General features: G+C 43.3%; 1 protein-coding gene across 2 annotated transcripts in view; it reads left to right on the top strand.

Moving 5' to 3' along the window:
• Positions 1-23,979, top strand: part of AFF3 (AF4/FMR2 family member 3) — a 480,216-nt gene that overhangs the window by 425,550 nt on the left and 30,687 nt on the right. For both annotated transcript variants that reach the window (XM_045005798.1, XM_045005808.1), the window contains exons 11-14: positions 135-1,175; positions 3,978-4,102; positions 7,089-7,290; positions 10,001-10,125. In XM_045005798.1, coding sequence (XP_044861733.1) covers positions 135-1,175; positions 3,978-4,102; positions 7,089-7,290; positions 10,001-10,125 — 1,493 coding nt within the window. The remainder of the gene's footprint in view (positions 1-134; positions 1,176-3,977; positions 4,103-7,088; positions 7,291-10,000; positions 10,126-23,979) is intronic.

Genomic DNA, 23,979 nt, shown 5'->3' with positions numbered 1-23,979 from the left:
AAAAAAACACAGTACAAGCCCTACAATTTAGTTATTTTCACTCTGAACATATAGAGAACCTATACAAATACAGACTGTGATGTCCCTCACAGCTGGAAATTTATTAAATACTGTTTTGTTTGATTTGCTTTCAGCCTGAGCAGCCATCATCAAACAAGTGGCAGTTGGATAAATGGCTAAATAAAGTTAATCCTCACAAAACATCTATTCTTAACCAAAATGATAACCATGGACTGGAGAGCAATCAGTATTACAGCAGAATAAAGGATGAAGGACAGGAGTGTGAGAAAACACCAGCTATTTGCCAAACTGAACTTAGAGACAAGGAAATTAAGAACCCCAGCAAAGAGGAGTTGAGACCTAGAACTGCTAATAAAGCACCAGGAAATAAAGGAGGGAAGCAGAAATCACCTCCTACGGCTGCTGCTGTTTCTGGAGACAGCGGCCCTCAGAGAAGGACGACTTGTAAAAAACAGCCAAGAAGAACAGAGAGGACCTCTGGTGGGGATGCCTTGAACTGCCATACATCTGAGGATCTCGCTTTGAGCCAAGTATTTTTGGAAAATAACATCTGTGAACAACCTAAAGCCAGGCCCTGCAACAACAGAACTGGGCACAGAAAAGAGCCCCGCTCTGTCGCTGCATGTGAAAAGAGACGTACCAGAGGGCCAAGCAAAACTGCACCCAAATCCAAGGAATTTATCGAGACAGAGTCTTCGTCTTCATCGTCTTCCTCAGCTTCAGATTCAGAATCCGAACAAGAGGAATATCCTCTGCCCAAACCTCAAACTGTGGCCTCTGCTTCAGGTGGGAGTGATCAGAGGTTGAAGGACTCCGTGAGCAGTAAAACCAACAAAACTAACAGCAGCTGCAGTGCCTTTGGCTCCATTAATGCCAGGACTAGTAATGATATAGCAAAGGAGCTGGAGGAACAGTTTTATACTCTAGTTCCTTTTGGCAGGAACGAGCTCCTGTCTCCTCTGAAAGACACTGACGAGGTAAAATCACTGTGGGTCAAAATTGATTTGACTCTTTTGTCCAGAATTCCAGAGCGTTTACCAGAGGAGCCACTGGCAATGAGCACTGGAGCAAAAGAAGAAGCCAGCCTTCAGCAGAATAATTGTACTTACCCACCAGCAGAAAAGGTTGTGCCAAAATCTAGAAGGAAACGCAAGGTAAGCTGTATGGGGTTTCTTTGGTTTTGGAAGGGATGCAGGGGAATGTTCCATGGCATATTTTGTGTCTTCCTATCTAATCTATCATCTAATCAAGTGGTCCCCAACACGGTGCCCGCGGGCGCCATGGCACCCGCCGGGGCATTTATGTGCGCCCGCCTAGTGCCCAGCAGGGGAGAGAAGCCGTGGCCCCGCACCTGCTGGGGACAGAGAATTCCGGGGCTGCAGGCTGTGGGCGCCAGCGTTCTCTGTCCCTGGCAGGCGCGGGGCTGCGACTTCTCTCCGTCTTCTCCGGGGCTGCAGGCTGCGGGCGCCGGTGTTCTCTGTCCCTGGCAGGCACCGGGCCGCGGCTTAAACCAGAGAGAAGCCGGGGCCCCGCGCCTGCCGGGGACAGAGAACTCCGGGGCTGCAGGCTTCATTCTATGTTAAAGTAAGAATAAATAAATATATTTGGACCAGTAGTTCAACAATGTTTTACTTTTTTAAAATAAATAAGCTGAAAAAACTGTTTGATATTTATTTTGTAAAAACTCCTTAATTTTTCTTACATGTAGATAAAAAAGAGCAAATTCACATGGTAAGGTGAAAGAGTAATTGCAGAATAATTTAATTAATACCTTTTACAAGTAAAATTACCCTTTTTATATTATGGATTCATATATTATGTAATATTAAATATGATGTTTTTTGTATTATTTAATGTACAAATACAAAATAAGCCTTGAAAAATTGTTGGCGCCCGCCACACCCTTCTGAAAACATGAATGTGCTACTGGCCACAAAAAGGTTGGGGACCACTGATCTAATCTATCTAATCATCTATTTCTTGTGTATGATCTGTTTACCCAAACAATATAATATGTGTATGTATCATGCATTTAACAATAATATCCTATTTGAATTCAAATTTTTTAAGCAATGTTTCATCATCACTCACTCCCCTGCTGTGTGTGACTTTGAACCAACAACAGTCATTCAAGGAACAGGAGGGAAAAAAACATTGACAAGCAAATATAAAACTTCTAGCCAGCAGGGGTCAAAGATGCCATAGCCCATAGTGCATTTTCAGTTGACACATTGTCATTCCCTCCTCATGAAAATAGTGCCCTTTATTAGTGGGGTTTTTTTTTTCAAAACTTGGACATCTGAAAGTGATGCCTAAATCATGCAATGAAGTGTATGCAGCTGTGTAATCAAAGCCAATATCGTGTCTTCATTATGAGTGTGTGGGAGAAGGGAGGTAGAGATAGCGTCTATGTCATCTCAAGATGTTAACAAAGGGCCCAGTGCTGAAAACGCTCTGCATACAGCTATTCTGCTGACATCAGCGGGAGCTTAATTTATGTAAATTCATGATCCATTTGGGCTGACAACTTTTCTCAGTGCAATCCTGTTTAACTCAGTGGACTTTCACAGGTATAACTGAGTCCAGAATGTCTGTTCTGCATCCACAGATGCCATCTGTAGCAGCCATTGCACTAGCCAGGGATAGCCAGAGTGCAGCAGCAATCTGGTTACATCTGTCCTGCAGCCAGGACTTACCTACATTCCCTACACTACAGAAATGCACCAGCTTTACACCAGCTGAGGATTTCCCCATGCTGTGGGAATCCTCATCTGCCCAATTAGAGCAGCTTTACAGTCCCTTTGTGCAGATCTGACCCCAGGAGCCATTCTGAACACAGCTCAGACATCATACAGAGACCCACCGAGCTTCCCCTATTTCAGAGGAATGTCTGCATTTCATCCAGTATGCATTGCCCAAGAAGTAGCATGCAGTAATCATGGGAGAGTGACCAGGAATGGTCAAAGAGTAGCAGAAGCAAAAGCATAGCTGTGCCACTATGACATAGGAAGAGTAAATGTGATATTGCCATGTTGTATACCCAACTGAAGACAGGAAGGCATGATGAAAAAGCAGAATAAACAGCATAAGACAAGGAAACAGCATGTCACCAATTAAAGATGAATGTCATAAGGGTACAGCAGGCAAAATGGCATAAGCAGAAACAGGCTTAACCACTGCAACTACCACCATTCCCCTAAAAATATGGGTAAACTAGAGACATGACCACAAAGCATGTACTAAAGATGTAGGATGATAGTCATTCCTAATGAATGAGAGCCAAGCTGTAGACACAATACTAATGCCTTAAAAGCATCCCTGCTTGTAATGTGTAAAACAGACAGAATGTTGTTGCCATGTAGCAAAGCAATGAGTGAAGCCCACCCAATGGGTAACAGGAAGAACTTAATCACTTTTGGAGATTGGATGGGTGCTAACAATGGAAATGGCTATGGAGTTCATAGGAGGGAGGGGAAGCAATAACAGTGTCTGGGGGGACTCTAGGAAGGAGAGAGATAGTAGGACTTATGAAACGGTGACAAGGGACATGGGACCCATGGAAGAAAGTAGGAGAGAAAAAGTAATAGAGTGAAAGGAAACCAGCTGTGAGTTTGGGGAAGAAATGTAGAGGAAATGGAGAAAATGAAGACATAAAAAGATAATGTCTGGAGATGGAAGGAAAGAAATGGTTAAAAAATAATTGTCACATTTTCTTTCCTACTCCTTTGCTTATAGGTTGTCTGTTGAGATTTTAAGCATTTCAGGACAGTGAACTATCTTGGTGCATGTCTGTATAGTCTATCGACTATATAAATAAAATTAAATAATAGTTAATACCAGGATACACCAGAATACAAGCCCTAATTTCCTGTAATACCCAGCAATCTTTTGCTTCTGTACATGGGACTTGTGTCACCTATAAAATTCAATAGATGATCATTTTTCTCTTCATTCAGTGTGAAAATGAAGAAGAAGACAGGGAGATCAAGAAGACTCATTTAGAGCGAGAGTGTTCTTCACGATTAATTGCCTCTGCCCCAGGTATTTCAACAGCAAATCATTGCAACAGGAATGAACATAGGTATGCATTTTCCTTGTTATTTAAAATTCAGTCTCCCCGATTAACTGAATCGTAATGTGATGTGTTGTTTGGCATTTGATGGAATAGATTTTTTTTTAATTATCACATTTTATGTGTAAAAATTATCCCTATGCATTTTCTCTCTTTTTTTGGTATAATGAATGAATTAGCTGCTGCTGGCATAATTATACTAATATTTTTGTTCTGTTACATAAAGAAGTTGTGAGTTCCAAGTGGTTGGATTAAATAATTATAGCAACAACAGGAGGATAAACTGAGACATTACAGTATTCCTAGGCATTATGTTCTGGGCATCAGTTCAACTAGGGTACCTTCCTTAGTCCTTTTTACCTCCACCACATTGTTATAAGTTTCAGAATTAGATCGTGCTTATATATCTCAGTTTAAATATAATAATTAATCTATGTATTCTGAGGACAAAGTGAAGAAAAGTACTTGAACTGATGCCTGGAATTCTCAACTCTTGCATACCTTAAGGACCAGACAATCTAAAGATTACAGGCAAGTTATTTTCCATACTATTTGGTATGTTTAGGACACACAACTTTGTGTGACTATAAAAACAGCCAAATTTCCAAAGGATGCAAAGCATGAAATGAGTGATGGAAATCCACCTATCTGTTTGCAGAGATTTGTGCAAGCAGCCATACTATCAATCAGTCATCGCAATCATGCCTGGTTTCTTCAGAGATTGCCAGCAAGCAATTTGAGTCATGTATCTTCTTAGAGTTCAACTGCATTCTGCTTAGTACATGCAGGTCATTGATATATTTAAAAAATCCCTTTTTATTATATTTTATAGTGCAAGTGCAAAGAGCTACCTTGTGATTTATATAACGTCTAATATTCAACAATAATTAGTATTTATTGTATTCATTTATGTATAGGTATTTCTCTTCTTTTCATCACTGTAGGAACCGAACAACTCTTATAATATTGAACAAATGCAAATGAATGATCTCAAATGTTCTGCATATTTCAAAAATATGCATTCAGCTTCTCTGTCATCCTATAACTCACATATGTTACATAAAGTAAAAATATCACATGTAGTAGTGTAATTGTGGCTGATTGGATGCATGTATACTATTCCATGTATACTATTACCAAAGTATCCTACATTTTACATAACATACATTCTCAAAATGATCATCGTAGTCTGACATGTTTAGCATTGTTTGAGCCAGTTTTTTCCTAGGGTTAATTCCACACCTCCTAAAAGTGATAGAATGTGTGTCACATGTAATACATGCAGGGTTTCCAATAGCAATTGTATATCGAAAAGACAACAAATAAGTTCTTAAATGCTCCCTTCCCCAATTCTCTTTTCCCTTCTTCCCCCCAAGGTATTTATATGGCTTCTATTACCATAGCATCTCCCAATCATTAATGTATTTATCCCCACAACATCCCTGTGAGGTAGGGCAGTGTTGTTATCCCCATTTTTCAGATGAGGAACTGAGGCACAGCAAGACTATGTGACTTTCCGTAGGTCATACAGAAACTCATACAGCAGAGAACTGAACCAGGTTATCCTGAGTTCCATGCAAGTACCCTAACCACTTGACCATCCTTCCTAATGCTGTTGCACTTCAAAACAGCAGTAGCTTCTTCCGACTACTTTCGCCTCACCCTCTAATAACGATGTACGAACCCAGCTGACCAGGGCAAAGCTTCTATTTGAAAAAAGGAAATAAAGTCGGCGCATCAGCAAGGGGCTCCTAAATATTCAAAATTAACATTAAAATCCATTGTTTTTTTAACCAAAAAATCACTATTGACATTTGCTCACCTTGACTCTCTTTCATAAAAAGTGTAGGCCATTACAAAAAAATTCCTTTAGCCACACTTTAGAAGTACTGCCTTATGAGCCCATGAAGGTCTAAAAAGCTCTAGTAGTGAGCTATGGTTTCTGCCACCTCAAGTTTTTAAAGACTCGTAAGCTAAATTAACAAGTGTTTGGGAGCCGAATGTTTAATTAGTTCTGTTCTCTGAAATGATGTGGTAAAACAAAGTGCATTTTGTATCATATTCACTTTTGCAACCACATTCAGGAGGCAGTGTCTGATACTGTATCTAGAAAGAAGTGAGAAATGTCCATACAAAGGAATAGGCTGGATTGAAGGGAATGTGGCAGGGAAACGTATTGTATTAAAATATTCTGTCTACTCTTAATCACAAATTTAGGCTGAATGCAAAGTTCTCCCTCTTTAAAAAAAGTATACTTTGTGTTGCTTTAATTTTTCAGTTAAGTATCGTCTTCAAATTAGCACATGAAAAGTTTCTTTACAGTTTACTGCTACTGTTGCTACCTGCTTAGCTTTTCCTATCTGTGGCTTCTCTAAAAAAAAAAAAAAGCATCTGTAACACAGCTTTCCCTTTTAGAAGATGCAGCAGTACACATATCCTTGTTTCCATTGTGAGCATACTTCTCTTTGTCTATTACACTAGCACCTATTTCTTTGTCTGCAGAACCTGCACCAAATTATCGTAAACTGAATGATCAAAACCTGGTCATTGAATACAGAGACATCCCGATCGTCTTCTAGCACATTCCCTGTTTAATTCACATATGGTTTTATTGCTATGGCTTGTAAATTGTCACCTGTTATTGTGAAATAGGACTCCATAACCTAAACTTACACTTTAGAGCCTCATCTCCTTCTCCAAGTAACCCTTAAAAGAAAGTGAGCAATTGCCCATTTATCTCCTTATTTTTTCAAGTACTCTGACATAGACTTTGTAGTAACCCCAGAATGACAATTTACCCTGGAGGGAAAGAGAAGAAACATGATCCAAATTTGTAAATGAACTCTTGGTCCTGATACTATAAAGTTGTTTCCAGACATCACTAGACTTCATCCTGCCAGCAGGTTTTAAATTCAAAGTTTTGATAATATATAAAACATTTACCTTTCTCAAAGCCAGCTATGTGACACTCCATTACTGTAATTTCCATTTCCAGCTTGGCGATACCAATAAATAAAAATGAGAAAATGCTTCGGTCACCCATCTCACCCCTCTCTGATGCATCAAAACACAAATACTCCACTGATGATTTAACTTCTTCCAGTAGACCTAATGGCAGCAGTCTATTACCTTCCATGTCCTCCAGCAAAAAACATAAGAGTGAAATCCAGCCACAGCCACATCCTGCAGACTGCAATGTAAGTTTATGTTGTTGATCATAGTATAAAACCTGGCTGATTTTTCTTCTCTTTGTATCACTGCTCATACAGCCCTTGATATCTCTGCAGAATGTCATAGAAAGGAACATAATAATGAATGTCCCGTTAAGTAAGATTTTTTCCATTGGGAAAATGGTAAGACAGAACAGGATTAAAAATGACCTGAAAAATAGGAGGTTGAGGGAAATCCAGAGAGCAGGTAAGTACACAGCCAAGTTTGGAAGAAGTAAAGAACAGGCAAAAAGTAAGGAATTCCATGTTTTGCCACTCAGACGTCTGTAAACATAAAAAAGTTGTACAAGAAAAATATGCTGCTGATCTTGGCATTCTGAACTGAAATTGTGTGAGTTTGCATGCCTGGAATAGTTTTCCTCATAAATATATTTCCAATAAATGTACAGACCTGTGCATGAAATGACAGAGGTGGCAAAATAGACAAGCGTTCCAATCCTGCCTTTCTTGAATAACTAGATTCCTGAAACAGGAATCTTGGGAGTGAAAGGAATGCAAAATCAGCCCAATGAACAGTAGAACTTCTAAGCTGGGAAGCTCAACCCAATATTTCCTCTCTGGAGAAAACCAGTGCAAACCCTGAAGCTCCACATACAGGGAGCGATAAAGACTGCTACTCCTGCTGCATCCTTCTTCCCCTTCCATCAAAGGCTCCTCCTCAGAGTTGAGCAGGAGCGCTGACAGCTTTTTTGGTGCCCTAGGCGGCGGAAGGTCCCGCCCCCAAAATACCGACAACAACCGGGGCTGCCGAAGATCCGGCCGCCGCGGTCGCTGCCCCCCAAATGTTAGTGCCCTATGCGACCGCCTAGGTCACCTAATAGGTTGCACCGGCCCTGGAGTTGAGGGTCTGTGTATGGGAAAGGAGAATGGACACGCTCCATGCATCGACTTCCCACCAATACCGCCCCAAGATTAATAATAATCATGGACTTGATAATAGCTTTGGTGCACACCCGTTCCATTTTGTGGAACACCTCTTGTAGGCGAAGGGGGTTTGTGGTAGTGTGGCACCCAGTAGCTGTGCTGTCATGCAGTCAAGAGGCAGCTGCATGGGTGGTGGGGGTGGGGGGTGGGACTGGTGATGGATTAAAGGAACAGGGTCTTCATGTGGATGATCCTGCTCTTCAGCAGGTCCCTAGAGATCTGCAGCTTTTCCAGGCCACAAAATTGGTCAGTTTCATGAGCAGAGTTTAACCTCAGCATTTCCCTCTCCAACAGTGAAATGATCCATAGGAAATTACATGAGGAATTCTGTTGCATGATCTTTTCCTGCATAGAGAACAAAGTTTTAGCCCTTATACATTCCATGAAAAGGCAGAAGAAATAATAAGAGAAAGTGTTGAATATTTTCACCAAATATATTCTTTATTATTATTTATGTCTTGATGCATTACAGGCTTCAAGAGCCTCCATCCCACCCCAGTAAACTGAACTTTAGCCTGAGCCACTCAAGTCACTTTTGCTCAGGGGCAACTGGCCTGTTCCAAAAAGGCAGATTTTGGGGGAAGAGAGGAGGGTAATGAGGTGGGGACAAAATAACTATTTCTGATCTAACTTTGAAATGTTATCTCTTAAATATGTTGTTCTAAATTAGGTACGTGTTCCTAGAGTCTCTCACAAATACACTTAATAAAAAGAAATAAATACAATTAAGTATTTGAAAAATAGGCTATATAAAAGGCCTTGAAAAGGCATTTTTAATATGTTGGACTAACCAATTTCTCTTCCATCATGAAGTAAAGGTAAATTTTTCAACACCTAAGTTTAGAAGTTGGTTTATGAACTCATTTAGAGTTATAATTACCGGTATTTGATATCTGGAAAATAATTTAAAGTCCTCAAAGATAAATGTGTTGGAAATTAGAAGTAAAAAGTGATTGCTTTATGATCCACACCCTTAGCTAATGCATTCCACTCTGATTTTCTGCATAGCCTGGCAATGCTCCATTTGATCAACTTTTTAATAATTCTTATAATAAAATTCATATGTATCTGGTTATTCATCTGAAAACTATCCCACTGAACTGATCTGTATGTCCCATACAGAAGTTGAGAGCTCATGAACTGTAAATGTCAAGGTTGGCTTTGTTTTAGCAAATCTACCCATCTGGTGCCTAACTGCCATGACCAAGTGATCGTGTGGGTTTCTTACAGAAAATGCTAGGCAGGAAGTGGTAGTTAGATCATGGAGCTTTCTGTTGAGACCTTCATTCCATTTCCTTCTTTTGTCTCAAGCAGAAGGAATTTTATTCTGTTGCAGTTACTGTCAAATAAGAATAACAACCCAAATTGGTGGAAAGTTACAGCAATGACAACAAAAAACCCCAAACAGTTTGGATGTTGAAACATGGCTTGACATGCAGAATAACCACAACTGGGCTATGATTTAATAACTACACTCATTGTGTTATGGCCCTTCAGCTAGTGATTAATAATTCTGTTCTGTTTCTTCTGCATATCACTTGAAACTCTAAAGTCCTGTACCAGTAACTGTGTGCAATATCTGTGAATTTGTGGCTATCAGTGACAAGCTAGTTATGTGTATTCCCTGTTGAAATACTGAGCAAACTAACTTGCAATTTACAGCACAATGCAGACAAATTTCCATTGTTTATTAGTTGCTTTTTCTAACTCAGTTGTCAATTTCTCAATGTGTTCTGTATTGTTTGTTGTCTAGAAAGCAGTTCACATCAATTCAGAAAGTGTTCCCTGCAACAAGTCACACTCCCAAACAGAGGCTTGGCCATCTTTATCCAGGGCACACAAAGACTGCAGAAGAACAAAGCTCATCTTTGATGATATGTAAGTAAAGATGCCTTTTTATAAAAAAAAAAAAGCAATTTAAGTGCTAATGTTTTATGAAATAAAAATAAATCTTGCCCAACAGGAGCTCAGACATGGTCAATGCCATCATAGTAAGATACATTTTCAGCATATTACATTGTATTTTGATCAAATTGTATAACTCCTGTTATTGTTGCTGCAAGTTACACATCTACTTCTCCAAACACTGAACTAGGACTGTACACCATCAAGTTTGGTAAGAGGTCATTTTGTTTTGTTTCTTGAGCCTGAAATATATTTGTATCCAGAGGTTGTGTTGTTTCATTGTGGTTTTTTAACAAGGTCACTTGCTATTTATAGTCACAGAGAGGAAAAATGAGGAATTGTGCTGGTTTTGGTATTGTAAAGCCAAAACCAAAGGAGTTTGACACTGTTTATTCAAATCCCCCATCCGGCCTTATAGTTCAACGGATTTTTAAAAATGGCTCCAGTTTGCAGTCATCTTTCATTTAAAGGATTTAAAATTGCTTGTTCATTTTTCAAGGTACTTTACCATGTTATATATCAAAATAAAGCTTAAATTCCCATTGGTTCAACTAGCCGTGTTGCCTTGTAATGACCTGATTTTTGTATATTTACCTTTCTGAATATGAAGGGTGTGATTCTGTGTAAATTGCAGCAGCCTCCCCAGACTGCTTTTCCTAGGGAAACAGCTCATCAGTATGGATTAGAAGACAAAATGCAATCAGAAACGGTTACAATACAACTGTTGTACCTCAGTCTGATTCCTCCTCAACCTGCTGATAAGAAACAGTGTGTTTTTTTCAGAATGCTGTCACAGGAGCTAAAACTGCTTTTTCCACTCTCTCTATCAATTCAGAGGCTTTTATCACTTGCTTCTTCCATTAGTGATACATGTGATTTTTCTGGCAGACATCTGCAATAAAACTGCTTAACCTTTTCAGAGAGAGAGATACAATAAAAACTGTTCCTGTGTAGTGCCTTCCATGCAGTGTGTCCCTAAGCAATTTGCAGCCCATAAAAAATAAAAAAATTAAAGCAATCTAAAAAGCTGAATTAGATAAGCAACAAAAATCAAATATATCTTAATTTTGCCCTTCCAAATAGTACAATAGGCAGGTACTATTTCTAAATAAAGGATTTCTACACCTATCATTTGAGCCCTTTGTCTATGTATCACCAGAAGCCCTTGAACTTGGAGCCCAAATTGGTATGTATGGAGGTCGCTAAAATATGGGGGATTAGACTGATTGCAAATGTCCAAAATCAACAAAATTGACTCACATATCAGAAAGATCAAATTAAAAATGGCAAACAGAATTTTTCAAATTCCTATGGTACCATATCATGGAATTTGAAGAAATGCAGTACATAATTTTAAACCTACTGTAGTACCCCTAATGACAACATTGGCCCCAAAATTATGTCCAGAGAAAATTTCATCTGTTAAAGCACAAAACTCTGAATTACAGTAATTCAGCCTTGGATTATACTGTCTGTTTTAATCAAAGATCATAGTATGAAGAGACTAAATCCCACATATCTGATTTAAAACAACCACTCTAATTTATTTCAACCACTCAAGAACTCTTCACTTTGTTCCCAACTTGTTTTCTTCAGATCATTGAAAACAGTTGTATCTAATGATAAATTGGATCACAAGCAGGTCAGTGAAAAGTAACTTGTTTAGCAGAGTCCCTATTGTGGATACTGTATTTGCTTAAAAGGAAGTATTTAAAATGGCAAGCAAAATCCTGCTTTCCATGGTTTTCCTGCATGTTCTGAATACGCTTCAAGACATGCTCTAGGAATTACTTTGGGAAGTTCTGTGGCCCATGTTATTCAGGAGGTCAGACTAGATGATCACAATGGTCCCTTCTGGCCTTGGAATCGATTAATCTGACATATCAGGCATACAAGTGACATATAAGGGATATATGGGGTTACTGTTTTCCAGCTGGTGTACTTCAGTTAGATGTACAGGATTCTTTTAGCCATTTGAGACTTATACTACTATACAAAGAGAATTTTAGAGGCTGTGTAATAACACTGATGGTATGTCTACACTGCAATGTAAGCCTAGGGTTAATGGGACTCAAGTCAGATGACCTGTGTTAGAGAACCTGAGGTTTGAGGGTCTATATTGATTCTTAACCCTACGTTAAGAATTTTCTAATCTGGGCTTGAACCCAGTGGGGGCTCTGGTGTCCACACTCAGCACACAGAGTTGAGTCAAACCAACAATATCTCAGACTCCCAAAATGTGGCTGCTCTATCCCTTTGCTTGTGGTGCACTGTGGGAAAGCTTTCCTGCCCACCCTGCACATTACAGGAAGTTTGAACAGCCTGCCAGCACAGCCTGCCAGCCAACATGGAGGAGACCCCTTTTCAAGAAGTTCTCTTGCTTGCATTTTCACTCCTGTGTCAGGAAATGGGCAGGGCTTCCATGAGACACTAGTGGACATTTTGACGGCATTTTCTTACCCAGGAAAGGCACCTGAGAGCGTTTTGGCTGGAGCAGGGGAAGGACGAGAAAGCAGAGGAGGGAAGAGTACTCTGGTGTGGCAGACTCACAGCGGCTGATGCTGCTCGTTACACTTGCTATAGCCGCTGATGCGCCCAACATAAACCAGCGCTTCTGGCACAGGACCACAAGCACAGACTAGTGGGATCACGTTGTCATGCAGACCTGGGATGATGAGCTGTGGGTCCAGAACTTTCACATGAAGAAAGCCTACATTTTTAGAGCTTTCTGAGTAGCTTGCCTTGTCCCTCCAAGGTAAAGACACACGCATGAGGCACCGTTGGAGATGCCCACAGACCTGTTTGGATGCTAGTGGCATCAATGCTGTCTGCATTACTGTGACTTGCTGTGCTCGTCACAATCTTTGAAGCCAGAGGTGAGCCATTTCCCCCTGAATGACAGCAGGGGGCCACTGAATCAGTACACTCAGCCAGAAAGTGCAGCTACCACAGTTGAAGCTGGATGCACCTGGGCAACAGAAGTCAGGGATGCTTTGTGCTCCCACATTATGGACTTGCATGGTCCCATGGAAGAGGAGGATTAGTACTTCTGTGAATGTGCTTGTGGGGGTTGAGGCTATTTGGTTTTGGGGGGTGTCAGTGCTAGGGAGAGATAGGGGCTTGATTGCCATGCAATGTAGTTATGAATGATATGACGACTTACAAAAAGGGTGGGATGGTTCATGGTATGGATTCATATAAGGAAGTGATTGAGGAGTGGATTGCTGTATGTACTTCCTCATTGTTCCTGATCATGGATTTAGCTTGATTATTTCAATACTGATTGTATGATGAGGTGCAGTGATAGCAATAAACTTTCTTGATGACATAAAAAGCTTTATTTGTAAACATGTGTTAAAACAGTACAACTGTCACCCGTTGCCAGGCAGGGCGGTTGCCATTACAACACCCAAACACCAGTTACAAAACAACATTTCCAAAACAAAACAAAAGTGCAGGAAAAGTGCAAACAGGACCAAAAAAACCCCTGCTACTGCATGTCCCCTGTCTTCTTTCCCTGTTTTCCACATGCTTGGCACCCGGGAGCGGGGTGCAGGTGTCCACAGGAGCGGGAGTCAGGATGGAGGGCTGCGTGGGGTTTAGTTTGCCACTCCTGGGGCCCAATTGCATGGGCCACTTAGATATGGAGTGTTCCAAGCTGTTTCTAGACCGAGGGGACATCACAGAGGAACCAGGCCATGGTGTGAGAAAGGCAGCAGGAGCCAATACTCTTGCAGCCATGATTGAGATGAGCCGCTCAGACAGTTCTCTCTGCTGATCTCTGTCCTCCTCCCTTATCTGCCCTTCTTGTTCCGGGAACAGTGTAGCAAGTGCCAGCTCCCCTGCTGAAACCCTGTCCTCAAGCTGGGCAGTGAGCCTCAGCCTTTTCTCCTGCCTCTAGTCATAAGTCCCTCTCTTTCTGGTACTGAACCTGCTCATTGGCCCTCTCCAAAACTTCAACCATCAGTTCCTCACGGAAATGCTCCCTTTTGGAATGGTCCATGAAGGTATGTTGGGCCAGGCTTGTGCTGCACTGAGGGCAAGCTGGGGAGGTACAGCAGCCAGTAGAGGTCAAGGGGCCTGCAGGACAAGAAACAGGGTTATTTTCTCACACAGCTCAGTGGAGGAGCACAGAAATAATTCTTGTGGAATTTCAAGGACATAAAATGTTCCATTTCACAACTGAACTGCAATATACTGTGAGAGGGATGCTTCAGTCCACAGAATTTCCCTGGACACAGCCTGGTTAATCCCAGCTAAAGTAATGCAGAAACAATGGTAAGTTAAAAATTCTAAGCTGACTTTGTTTTACAAAAAATTACATAACTGCTTGCGTTTGGGGTAGAATGGTTGGTGGTCTTGCTACAAAGCTTTCTCTGTCATTTCAGGCCTTTCATGTTCTGGAAGACTTAACTGTTCTTGTGGTGCCCTGTTGGCAAAGGGATGTTATTCCATCCTGCAGGTGGAAAACTGATAGTACATGCAGCCAAATTGAACAGCACATCTATGAGTGGAGGGGACTAGTCAGCTACCAAGGTGGCTCTGGAAAATATGTAGTTCACCGCAGTGTGACTACTTATGTGGAGTACCTGCTTCAGGAAAAGTTTGCAACTATCAGCACCCAGGATTGGGTCAGAATTCATGAGGGAATCAACAGGATGCTGCATTGGCTTCCACATGGCTTACCCTGTTATTGCTGCATGCAAACACAGAACTCCACAGCCTTCCTCCACCGCTCTGCCAGCCCATTTCTGGACAAAAACTGAAACCCCAGTCATAGTGGCAACATAGGATTTTGTCACCTATGGGCAGCATGAATTACGTCTAACTAAAATGGACTAGATTTGGAAATGGAAAACATTTCCAGGTGGCTCCATAGACAGTTGTGTGTTTACATAGCAGCAAACCTAAAGAGACAGCTATGTAATGCTATTATTTTTAAGAAACAGGAATTGCCCTAGCAAAAATCTGTGCCTTCCCAGTAAAAATACTCTTTAAAGATGTACTTTACTGTTAGCATTTCCTAGGCCATTTTGAACTCCCCATGGTGCAGGGGAGGTGGAGGGGGGAAGCCAAGGTGCTGGGATACAATCCATTATTAGCAAATACACACTGCTAACCTAGGTCTCTCATAACTTTTGCATTGGTTCATAGAGTAGAAATCCCTCCCATTATGGTATCAATAAACATTAGCATGGAGCCAGAAACTTACCAGGCTCAGGAGTGGCTGTGACGGGTTCCCCCTGGGGTGCCACCTGGAACTGGGGTACCCCTGAGCCCCCCAACCCACCAGCCTGGGCTCCCTTTACACTGTACTGCTGTGACAAGCTGCCAAGCCCACATACAGGTAGGGACACGCCGAGCTGCAGTTACATGCAGACGCTGTGACCAGCCCTGCATGGAAAAGCTCCAGTTAGGGAACTTCCCGGCTACTCAGGCACACACCTCCTCTGGAGGGTCAACCCCAAATTATACCATCTTGCGCTGCACAGGGAACTGTACAGCGTAAGTTCATGAAATTCGCCCCCTCCCTCAGTGTGGAGATGAATACACAACAGCTTTCTGCCCTGAGTTATGACTCCCACACACTGGTTTTAAACAAAACAAAAACAAGTTTATTAACTACAAAAGATAGATTTTAAGTGATTATAAGAGACAGCAAACAGATCAAAGCAGATTACCTAGCAAATAAACAAAAACGCAATTTAAGCTTATTATACTACAAGTTTGGATATGAATAGCAAATCCTCACCCTAAGTGATGGTACAAGCAGGCTGCAGATTCTCAAGGGGCAAAGCTGCACTTGCTTTACAGCTTGGAATCCCCAGGTGTTCCATTCACAGGCTAAAAATCCCTTTAGTCTGGGGCCAGCACTTCCCCCAGTTCAGTCTTTGTTCCTCAGGTGTTCCCAGGAGTCTCTTTGGTGGGGAGTCAGTGAAGAACCACAGTGATGTCACTCCCCTGCATTATACAGCTTTTGCATATGGCAGGAACCTAAGTTCCCTCTAAGCTGTGCAATTGTGCGGTTGCGCAGCAGGCTGTAAAGGGCCATGCAGGCGTGCAGCCACAGGGGTCTGAGGAGAGGAGAGAGGAAGGCGGGGAGGGGAGCAAGTTGGGGGTGTGCAGGGCTGCCGCGGGGAGAGTCGTCTCTCCCCGGGCCCTGGAGCTGCTGCCAGCAGAGGGAAGCACCTCTCCCCCAGAGCTGCTGCCAGCATGGAGAGGGCTGGGGAGAGTCCTCTGGCCCCAGCCCTGGGGCAGCCTGCACCCCAAACTCCACAGCTCCCACCCCACCCCAGAGCCCTCACCTCCCATACCCCAACCCCCAGCCCTGAGCACCCCCCATACACACTTCGAACCCCTTGGCCCCACCCCCACCACACATCACCTCCATATTGGTGCACATAGAAAAATTCATTCCGCATATGGATGTAAAAAATTAGAGGGAACATTGGCGGGAACCCTTTGTTTCAAAGCTTGGTTCCCATGCCAGTCAGTGGGAAAATACTGACATCCCAAGATGATGTCCAGCACCAGGTGACCTGGTCACATGTCCCAGTAGTGTCTCAGCAGCCATTACTTGGAGGCCATCTGTAGTATCCTCAGGAAGGCTCCCCAGGTGGGAGATAAGGTTCTCCTAAGGCCTATTGTTTCTTCCTAATGGCTCATGAACCTAGGGTGACCAGATGTCCCAATTTTATAGGGACAGTCCCAATTTTTGGGTCTTTTTCTTATATAGGCTTCTATTACCCCCTCCACCCCGTCCCAATTTTTCACATTTGCTCTCTGGTCATCCTACATGAACCTGAATGGGCCCTTCCCAGCCAGCCATCTAGACTGAGAGCCTTTTGCCTAGTGGGCATTGCTCATCTGTAACTACATTTTGAAATACAGATACATAGTCAATATTCATAACTTTGGATACAAAAATGATACATGCATACAAATAGGATAATCACATTCAGCAAATCATAACCTTTCCAATGACACCTCACATGACTTATTTTGCATAAAATACATTATGATTATGTCATAATCATATCATAATAATATCACTGTGAAGAATATGGGGTGCAGTGTTACAGTGTCTTCTGTCCCTTCCGTGTCTGCTGCAGGCTGAGCAGCGGGATATTCCTCGGGGGGGGGTATCTCAAACAGCTCCTCCAAGTATGGACCCAGAATTTGCTGCTTCAAAGCCTGCTCTGGAACCAGTTTCAGCAACAGAGTCAGAGCTCAGTTGGTGCCTGCTGCTGGCTCCCATCAGTCCCCAGGCTGGATTCTGGGGCCAGCAGGGCATCATCCTGGCTGACCAGGTCATCATGCACTATGTTGGCTCCGTGCTGGATGCAGTGCCCAGTACCCAGTCAAACTCCTCATAAAATGGGAGCTGTCTGAGGTACAGTTCTGGTCCCTGGTCTTCCAATACTTGCTCTTGAGCTGCTTAATCCACTTCCTGCACTGGGCACTGGTTTGCAAATCTACCGACTCCTTCACTGTCTGCTGGTATGCATGATCATTCCTGGTACTTTTACTTAAGTCCAAAGTTGTACTAGCCTCAGACCAGAGAGACACCAAAATCTGGCTGTGCTCCCATGACCATGAAGCAGCGCGCTTTGCAAAAGGCTTGTTCGGGTTAGTCTCCACTGCAAACACAGAAGGCTCCCTGATGGTGTGTTTGCAGCTCAGTGGTCAGAGGACAATGGAAGGGTTAATGCTGACTCACTGAACTGCTGCTGTACGCCCTGTGGGGTGGTTTCTGTTTTCACTTGAGTTGATTGGAGAGTCTTAGGATGGCAAGCACAACGGAAGTTGGCCCATGGGAATACTTTTTGCAGACTCTCAGGACCTGATTCAAGTGGGTTGCGTCTACACTGCACAGCAGTAGGACTCTGTCACCAGGGCTGTCACTTCTCCCAGCTCCAAAGCATGCACTGCCACGCCCAGTCTTTTCTAGGAGGTTTATTTCTTTTAACAAGGGTTATCAAACAAACAGAAAATAGTTTTAACCCCATTCTTGGCCCCAGGCTCCAGGGCCACCCTTCCCAAGGGTCTCTGGCACTATAGCTCCTGTCAGCTTTCCAGTCTCTGCTCTGCTCTCTTGCACCAGGGACCCACCTCAGGAGCTAACTCCACTTCAGTGTGGGCCTCCCCTCCCCAGGGCACAACCTATCTCAGTCCTTCCTTTCCAGCTACCCACTAGCAACCTCTAGAGCAGGGTTTCTCAAACAGGGGTCACCGCTTGTGTAGGGAAAGCCCCTGGCGGGCCGGGCCGGTGTGTTTACCTGCCCTGTCCGCAGGTCTGGCTGATCGCAGCTCCCAAGGGCCACAGTTCATTGCTCCGGGCCAATGGGAGCTGCTGGAAGTGGTGGCCAGTAAGTCCCTCGGCCTGCGCCGCTTCCAGCAGCTCCCATTGGCCTGGAGCAGCGAACCGTGGCCAGTGGGAGCCGCGATCGGCCGGACCTGCGGACGGGGCAGATAAACACACTGGCCCAGCCCACCAGGGGCTTTCCCTACAAAAACAGCGACCCCTGTTTGAGAAACCCTGCTGTATAGGCCCAGGTGTAGCCCAGCTCTCTTTAATTAGTGGATTGGTCTCATCTGCTCTGATCCAGGGGCTCTGGGCTTAGTCTGTCCACAGGCACCAGCTATTTGTGCCCATTCTAAATGGTGTGAATGGCCAAAAGAACCAGCAGCGGTCCTGCCTCATCCTATAGGGCACACAGCCATGCACAAACTGCACACACTTCTGAAATAGAGCCTCTCCTGTGCAATGGAATTGCAGGGGGAGGACAGGATTTGGGACTTACTGTGACAGATATACATTTGAAAAGAGTCTCTCTTACTGATTTAGAAATTTACTGCACTGGAAAATGAACAAGCTCGTCCTAACCTATTGTACTGGTATCCTTTGGAGGACACTGGCCCTGCTGCTCCTGAAAGTTTATTGTGTTGTTTTCTTAGTGTCATGCATTTTATTTATTTATACAGCACCTTTGAGCCAAATAAAATAGACAATCGTGAAAGCTGCCTTCAGCCAAATTACCAAACATCCTGTCTGGTCCAGCAGAGCAGGTAACATGTTATCAGCCATTCTCAGCATTTACAAAAGGTTACTCTGCAGACTGTACTTAAGATTGTTGTTCATTAGATATGCTGGATGTGAGTTTTGTTTTTGGTGTGCTGCTGTTGTTATTTAATATTTATGTTACAGCAGGGCCTCGAGGCTCCAGTCCAGAATCTATTGATTGGGACATACAGGAGCATGAAACACAGACACTGGGAGGGATTTTAAAGCAGAAGACTGCAGCTCTATTAACTCTTTAAGTTTAAGATTCCTCTTCCCCCCAACCAAAACCAACCAACAATAACAAAAAAGCCCCAGGGTTTTACATTTACCTGGGTCCGGTGCAAAATGTAATGGCCTCCACATCAGACAATCAATATTCAGGTTTGGCCCCCTTCAGCCTAACCCCTAGCACCTCTCAGTCCTCTCACCCTCTCCCAGTGAGGGGAGATTAGCATCCACATGAAGGGTGCCTCAGACTGTGAAGACTTAAGGGCTTCCCTGCTTTCTTCAGGCTAATAGGATCTACCAGCCATCTCCCAGGCCTCATGTTTATCTCTGAGCGTTGGCCTTTTTTGAGTCTTTCACCTGCACTGGATACCAGCTGCAAGTTGCAATGAAATTACAAACTCAAGTGCCAAGTATCAGAGGGGTAGCCGTGTTAGTCTGGTTCTGTAAAAGCAGCAAAGAATCCTGTGGCACCTTATAGACTAACAGACGTTTTGCAACATGAGCTTTCGTGGGTGAATACTTGCATCCGAAGAAGTGGGTATTCACCCACGAAAGCTCATGCTGCAAAACGTCTGTTAGTCTATAAACTCAAGTGCAACTTTTAAGTCATGCCCTTGCTCCTTATTAACCTAAAATCAGGCCTCCAAATTGCTGCAAGGAAGGCCAAAAAAAAATAAAAAAATTGGACACTGTGTCAAACCTGACCCAAGGGAAAAATTCCTTCCTAATCATTTATAGGGCAGAGCAGTAGCCGCAGCAGGATGGCTGTTGCATGCTCTGAGGGCTTCACATACAGTAAGAGGAAGGATGCAAGACACATAATCAATTCTTTGTTCAGCTCCACAGCCCAGACAATAGCAACAGGGAGATGCGGAGAAATCGCTTCTCTCCCCACACACACACCTCGCTCCCCGCTCACTTGTGTTTGGTGCAGGGGGCATGGGGAAGAGGAACCAGAGCAGCCACATCTGCCCCTCCATTCTCTTTCCTCTCAGGACCACAATCAAACATCCCCCCACTGAGACAGAGGTGGGATGTTGTGCGTTTTTTGGTGCAGGGACCACATCTTTTTATGTTAATGAACAGTTCTTAGCACAATCCAAGAGGAAAAGAGACATATATAAGGTGGGAGAGAGGTATAGTCAACTATGAAAACTTTCTACATACATATAAAGAAGATGGTCTGTGGTTAGTGCACTGGACTGGGACTCAGGAAAAGAGCTGGCCAAATAACGGTTTTTTTCAGTTCTCTAGGAACTCAAAAATATCAGAGATGAGAGGGAAATTCTTTTAGCTCAAACAGAAATGAAAATTTTGGTGAATTGAACAGTAAAAAAAAATCCATTTTGAGACACATGATTTTTTATTTTGACCATTTTAAAACAAATTTTGGTTAATTGTATTTAAAAAACAAAGGAATTTTTGAAACAAAATGTCATCTTGAACCAAAAAATTAGAACATTTCATTTTGAAAATGTAAAATGAAACTTTCTGATTTTTTCTGGTTTTGTTTTTTTTTTTTTTTGTAGGGGGCGTTCTTTAGGCCAAACAATTCAGTGAAATCAACACAAATTCACGAAGTCTTTTGGTCAGTCTAAATCTACCTTTTCCAGTGGAAAAAAGTGTCAGCCAAAATATTTCATCCAGCTCTAGTCCTGCGCAAAGTAGAAAAAGCTAGGATTTCACCAGGGGAAGAGGTGTTTAAGAAAAGTCAAGTTAAAACTTATTTTTATACTTTGTATCCCCTACAGTCTGGTTGGTGCAGGCACTCAGCACATATTTCTGGGGTCAATTCAGTTCTCATTTTAGCTTTGTGGTTCAACAAATCAACAAATCTTTTATAAGAAATGCCTTGATATCTTAAGTCAGGTCATTTCTACTTTTTATTTTCCACTTGTTATAGTTCCAGGAAAGCACTTGAGTTTTGCAAAGATTTCCATTGAGATTGACAATTGGTAGGATCTGGCAAGTTTCTCCTAATTTCCCAATAACATACCATAGGGCAGGAGTAGGCAACCTATGGCACGTGTGATTTTCAGTGGCACTCACACTGCCCGGGTCCTGGCCACCAGTCCGGGGGGCTCTGCATTTTAATTTAATTTTAAATGAAGCTCCTTAAACATTTTAAAAACCTTATTTACTTTACATACAAGAATAGTTTAGTTATATATTATAGATATAGAGACCTTCTAAAAACGTTAAAATGTATTACTGGCACGTGAAACCTTAAAACAGAGTGAATAAATGAAGACTTGGCACACCACTTCTGAAAGGTTGCTGACCCCTGCCATAGGGGTTAGTTTGTGATGGTTGGTGCTTGATGGAAGTGTCACCTGGTGGATTTAAAAGGCCACCGTCCATTTGTCTCCTGCCCTGATGCACACGAGGTTGTAAGCACCTCAGATGTCCAGTTTGGTGAAAATTCTAGCAGACCACACATGATCTAGTAACTCTGAGATTAAGGGCTGGGAATACCAGTTACAGACCATCACCTGGTTTAGGGCCTGACAGTCTACGCAAAGGCATAGCATCTCATCCTTTTTCTTAACAAAAAGGACTGGACCCTCTGCTGGGGAGATGGAGCACCAGATGAAGTCCTTGGCCAGATTTTCCTGGATATATACATAAAGGGCTGCCGGTTCTGGCTCAGACATTGCATAGATCAATCCATAAGAGACTTTTGCCCTGGGTTTCAGGTCTAGGGATAGTCATAGTCCTAGTGCAGAGGTAGCATGCCTGTATTCTTCTTTTCAAAAATGTCTGCATAATCTCAATACTTTTCCAGGAGATTGGGACTACAGGCTTGGGAATGTCTCCTTCTGGCTAGCCCCCGCTATCTGGAGTTCCCTCATGGGTGCTGTTGGTTCCAATCAGCTGCAGGAGCCCAGGACCAGAAGGTTGCGGCCAGCTACACAATGTTCTTCAGCAATATTCAGAGAGGAAGTTGATCCACTTTTCCTGCCAGGGTCATGCTGCCCCAGCCAGGAGATACAAAGAATTAGGGGGAAGTGTGGAGAACTGCTCTCATGGAAAGTGGATCACATTGAACTGTAGCACTTCCTGATGGCCCTGGGGTATGGGCTCCAGACGTACTGTTTCCTGCATCCCTGGCCCTGAGGACATCTTTCTATGAGAACTGATGTAGGCTTTAAACAGAGGGTGATTTGTAGTGCTTTAGCAGCTTTAGCATCTATAATGTTATTGGTAGCCCTGGAATCAATCAGAGCCCACTGAAGGGAAATCGGCTTGGTCCCATCCATGGTACATAGCTTTATGTATATTTGGAAGTGTGGGGAGGACCTAGGTGTCCTGGATCAGGTTTCTCTTGAAGGCTGAGGGGTGGTTCCAGAGCATAATGCCCTGCTGGTGCCCAGGCTGGCCCCCCACATCTGTCTTGGGCTTGCTTGACCCTCAAGGAATCAGGAAACTAGGTTTGCAAGAGGTGAGGGGATGCCCCGATGCTCCACAATAAAAGCATAAGTCATTGTGATCTAGGGGTCAAGCCCTAGATCAACCCATGGCCCAGATCAACTTGCATCGGTTCATGGTTGGGCCCTGGGATTTTCAGTGTAAGCTGTAGGCAGAGTGGTGGCAGGATGCCCCTCCTCTCCTCCTTTCACTCACGCAGTCTGTTGTCTATGCAGAGGGAGAGGTCAATGAAAGTATCCAAGCCAGTCAGGATCTCAACCTGGGCTAACTCATCCTTTACTTCCTCACTAAGTCAACACTGAAAATGATGCAGTTGTGCCACCTCATTCCACTCAATGTCAGCTGCGAACCAGGCAGCATACGAGACAGCTGGCCCTTGCCCTAGCTGGAGCCTTCATAGTGCAACTTCCGCTAAGTGAGCACAATGTGGATCATCAAAAATAGTGGAAAATACTAGCAGGAAGGCGTTCCAGTACATTAACACCAGGCAGTCCTGCTCCATCAGAGAGGAGGCCCAATCCAGAGTTTCTCCAGCTCTCAAACTGATCACCAATCCCACCTTGGCCTGATTGGTGGGTTACATTCGAGGGCGGAAAAGGAGAAGGCATCGGTTCAGAAACCCCCTGAATTTCTGGCAGTTCCCATCAGAACATTCAGGTAGTGGTACTGCGGGGCTCAGTTCAGAGGTCAGTGGCCAGACCTGAGCCTGGTGCATTCTCCCCCTGCTGGGATCAGGCTTTAGGCTCAGGTTGGGCCATTGGATTCTGAATAAGATCCTGCAGTACCGCTACCCAAATGTTTTGATGGAAACTGACAGAAGTTCAGGGGGTTCCTGAACCAATGCCCTCTGCTTTTCCTGCTCAGCCCTCAAATGTAGCCACCAACCTGGCCAAAGATGGGATTGGTGATCAGTTTTCTAGCCAGAAGCAGGAGCAAGAAATCAGGGTCAGAGTCAGGTAAGGTTGTTGTGACCGGAGTCCCAGGGGAGTCAATTGAGGTCACTCAGTTAGGGTGAACTGCAAAGAATGGGGCAGACAATCCCCAACGCTGGTGGATATTCCAAAACTTAGATTTACCAAGTCAACACAAAATAGCTTCTATAATAC

The sequence above is a fragment of the Mauremys mutica genome, chromosome 1 (genome assembly GCF_020497125.1).
Source record: "Mauremys mutica isolate MM-2020 ecotype Southern chromosome 1, ASM2049712v1, whole genome shotgun sequence".
In the NCBI taxonomy this organism is placed as follows: domain Eukaryota; kingdom Metazoa; phylum Chordata; order Testudines; family Geoemydidae; genus Mauremys; species Mauremys mutica.
This window is presented reverse-complemented; position numbering and strand designations above follow the sequence as displayed.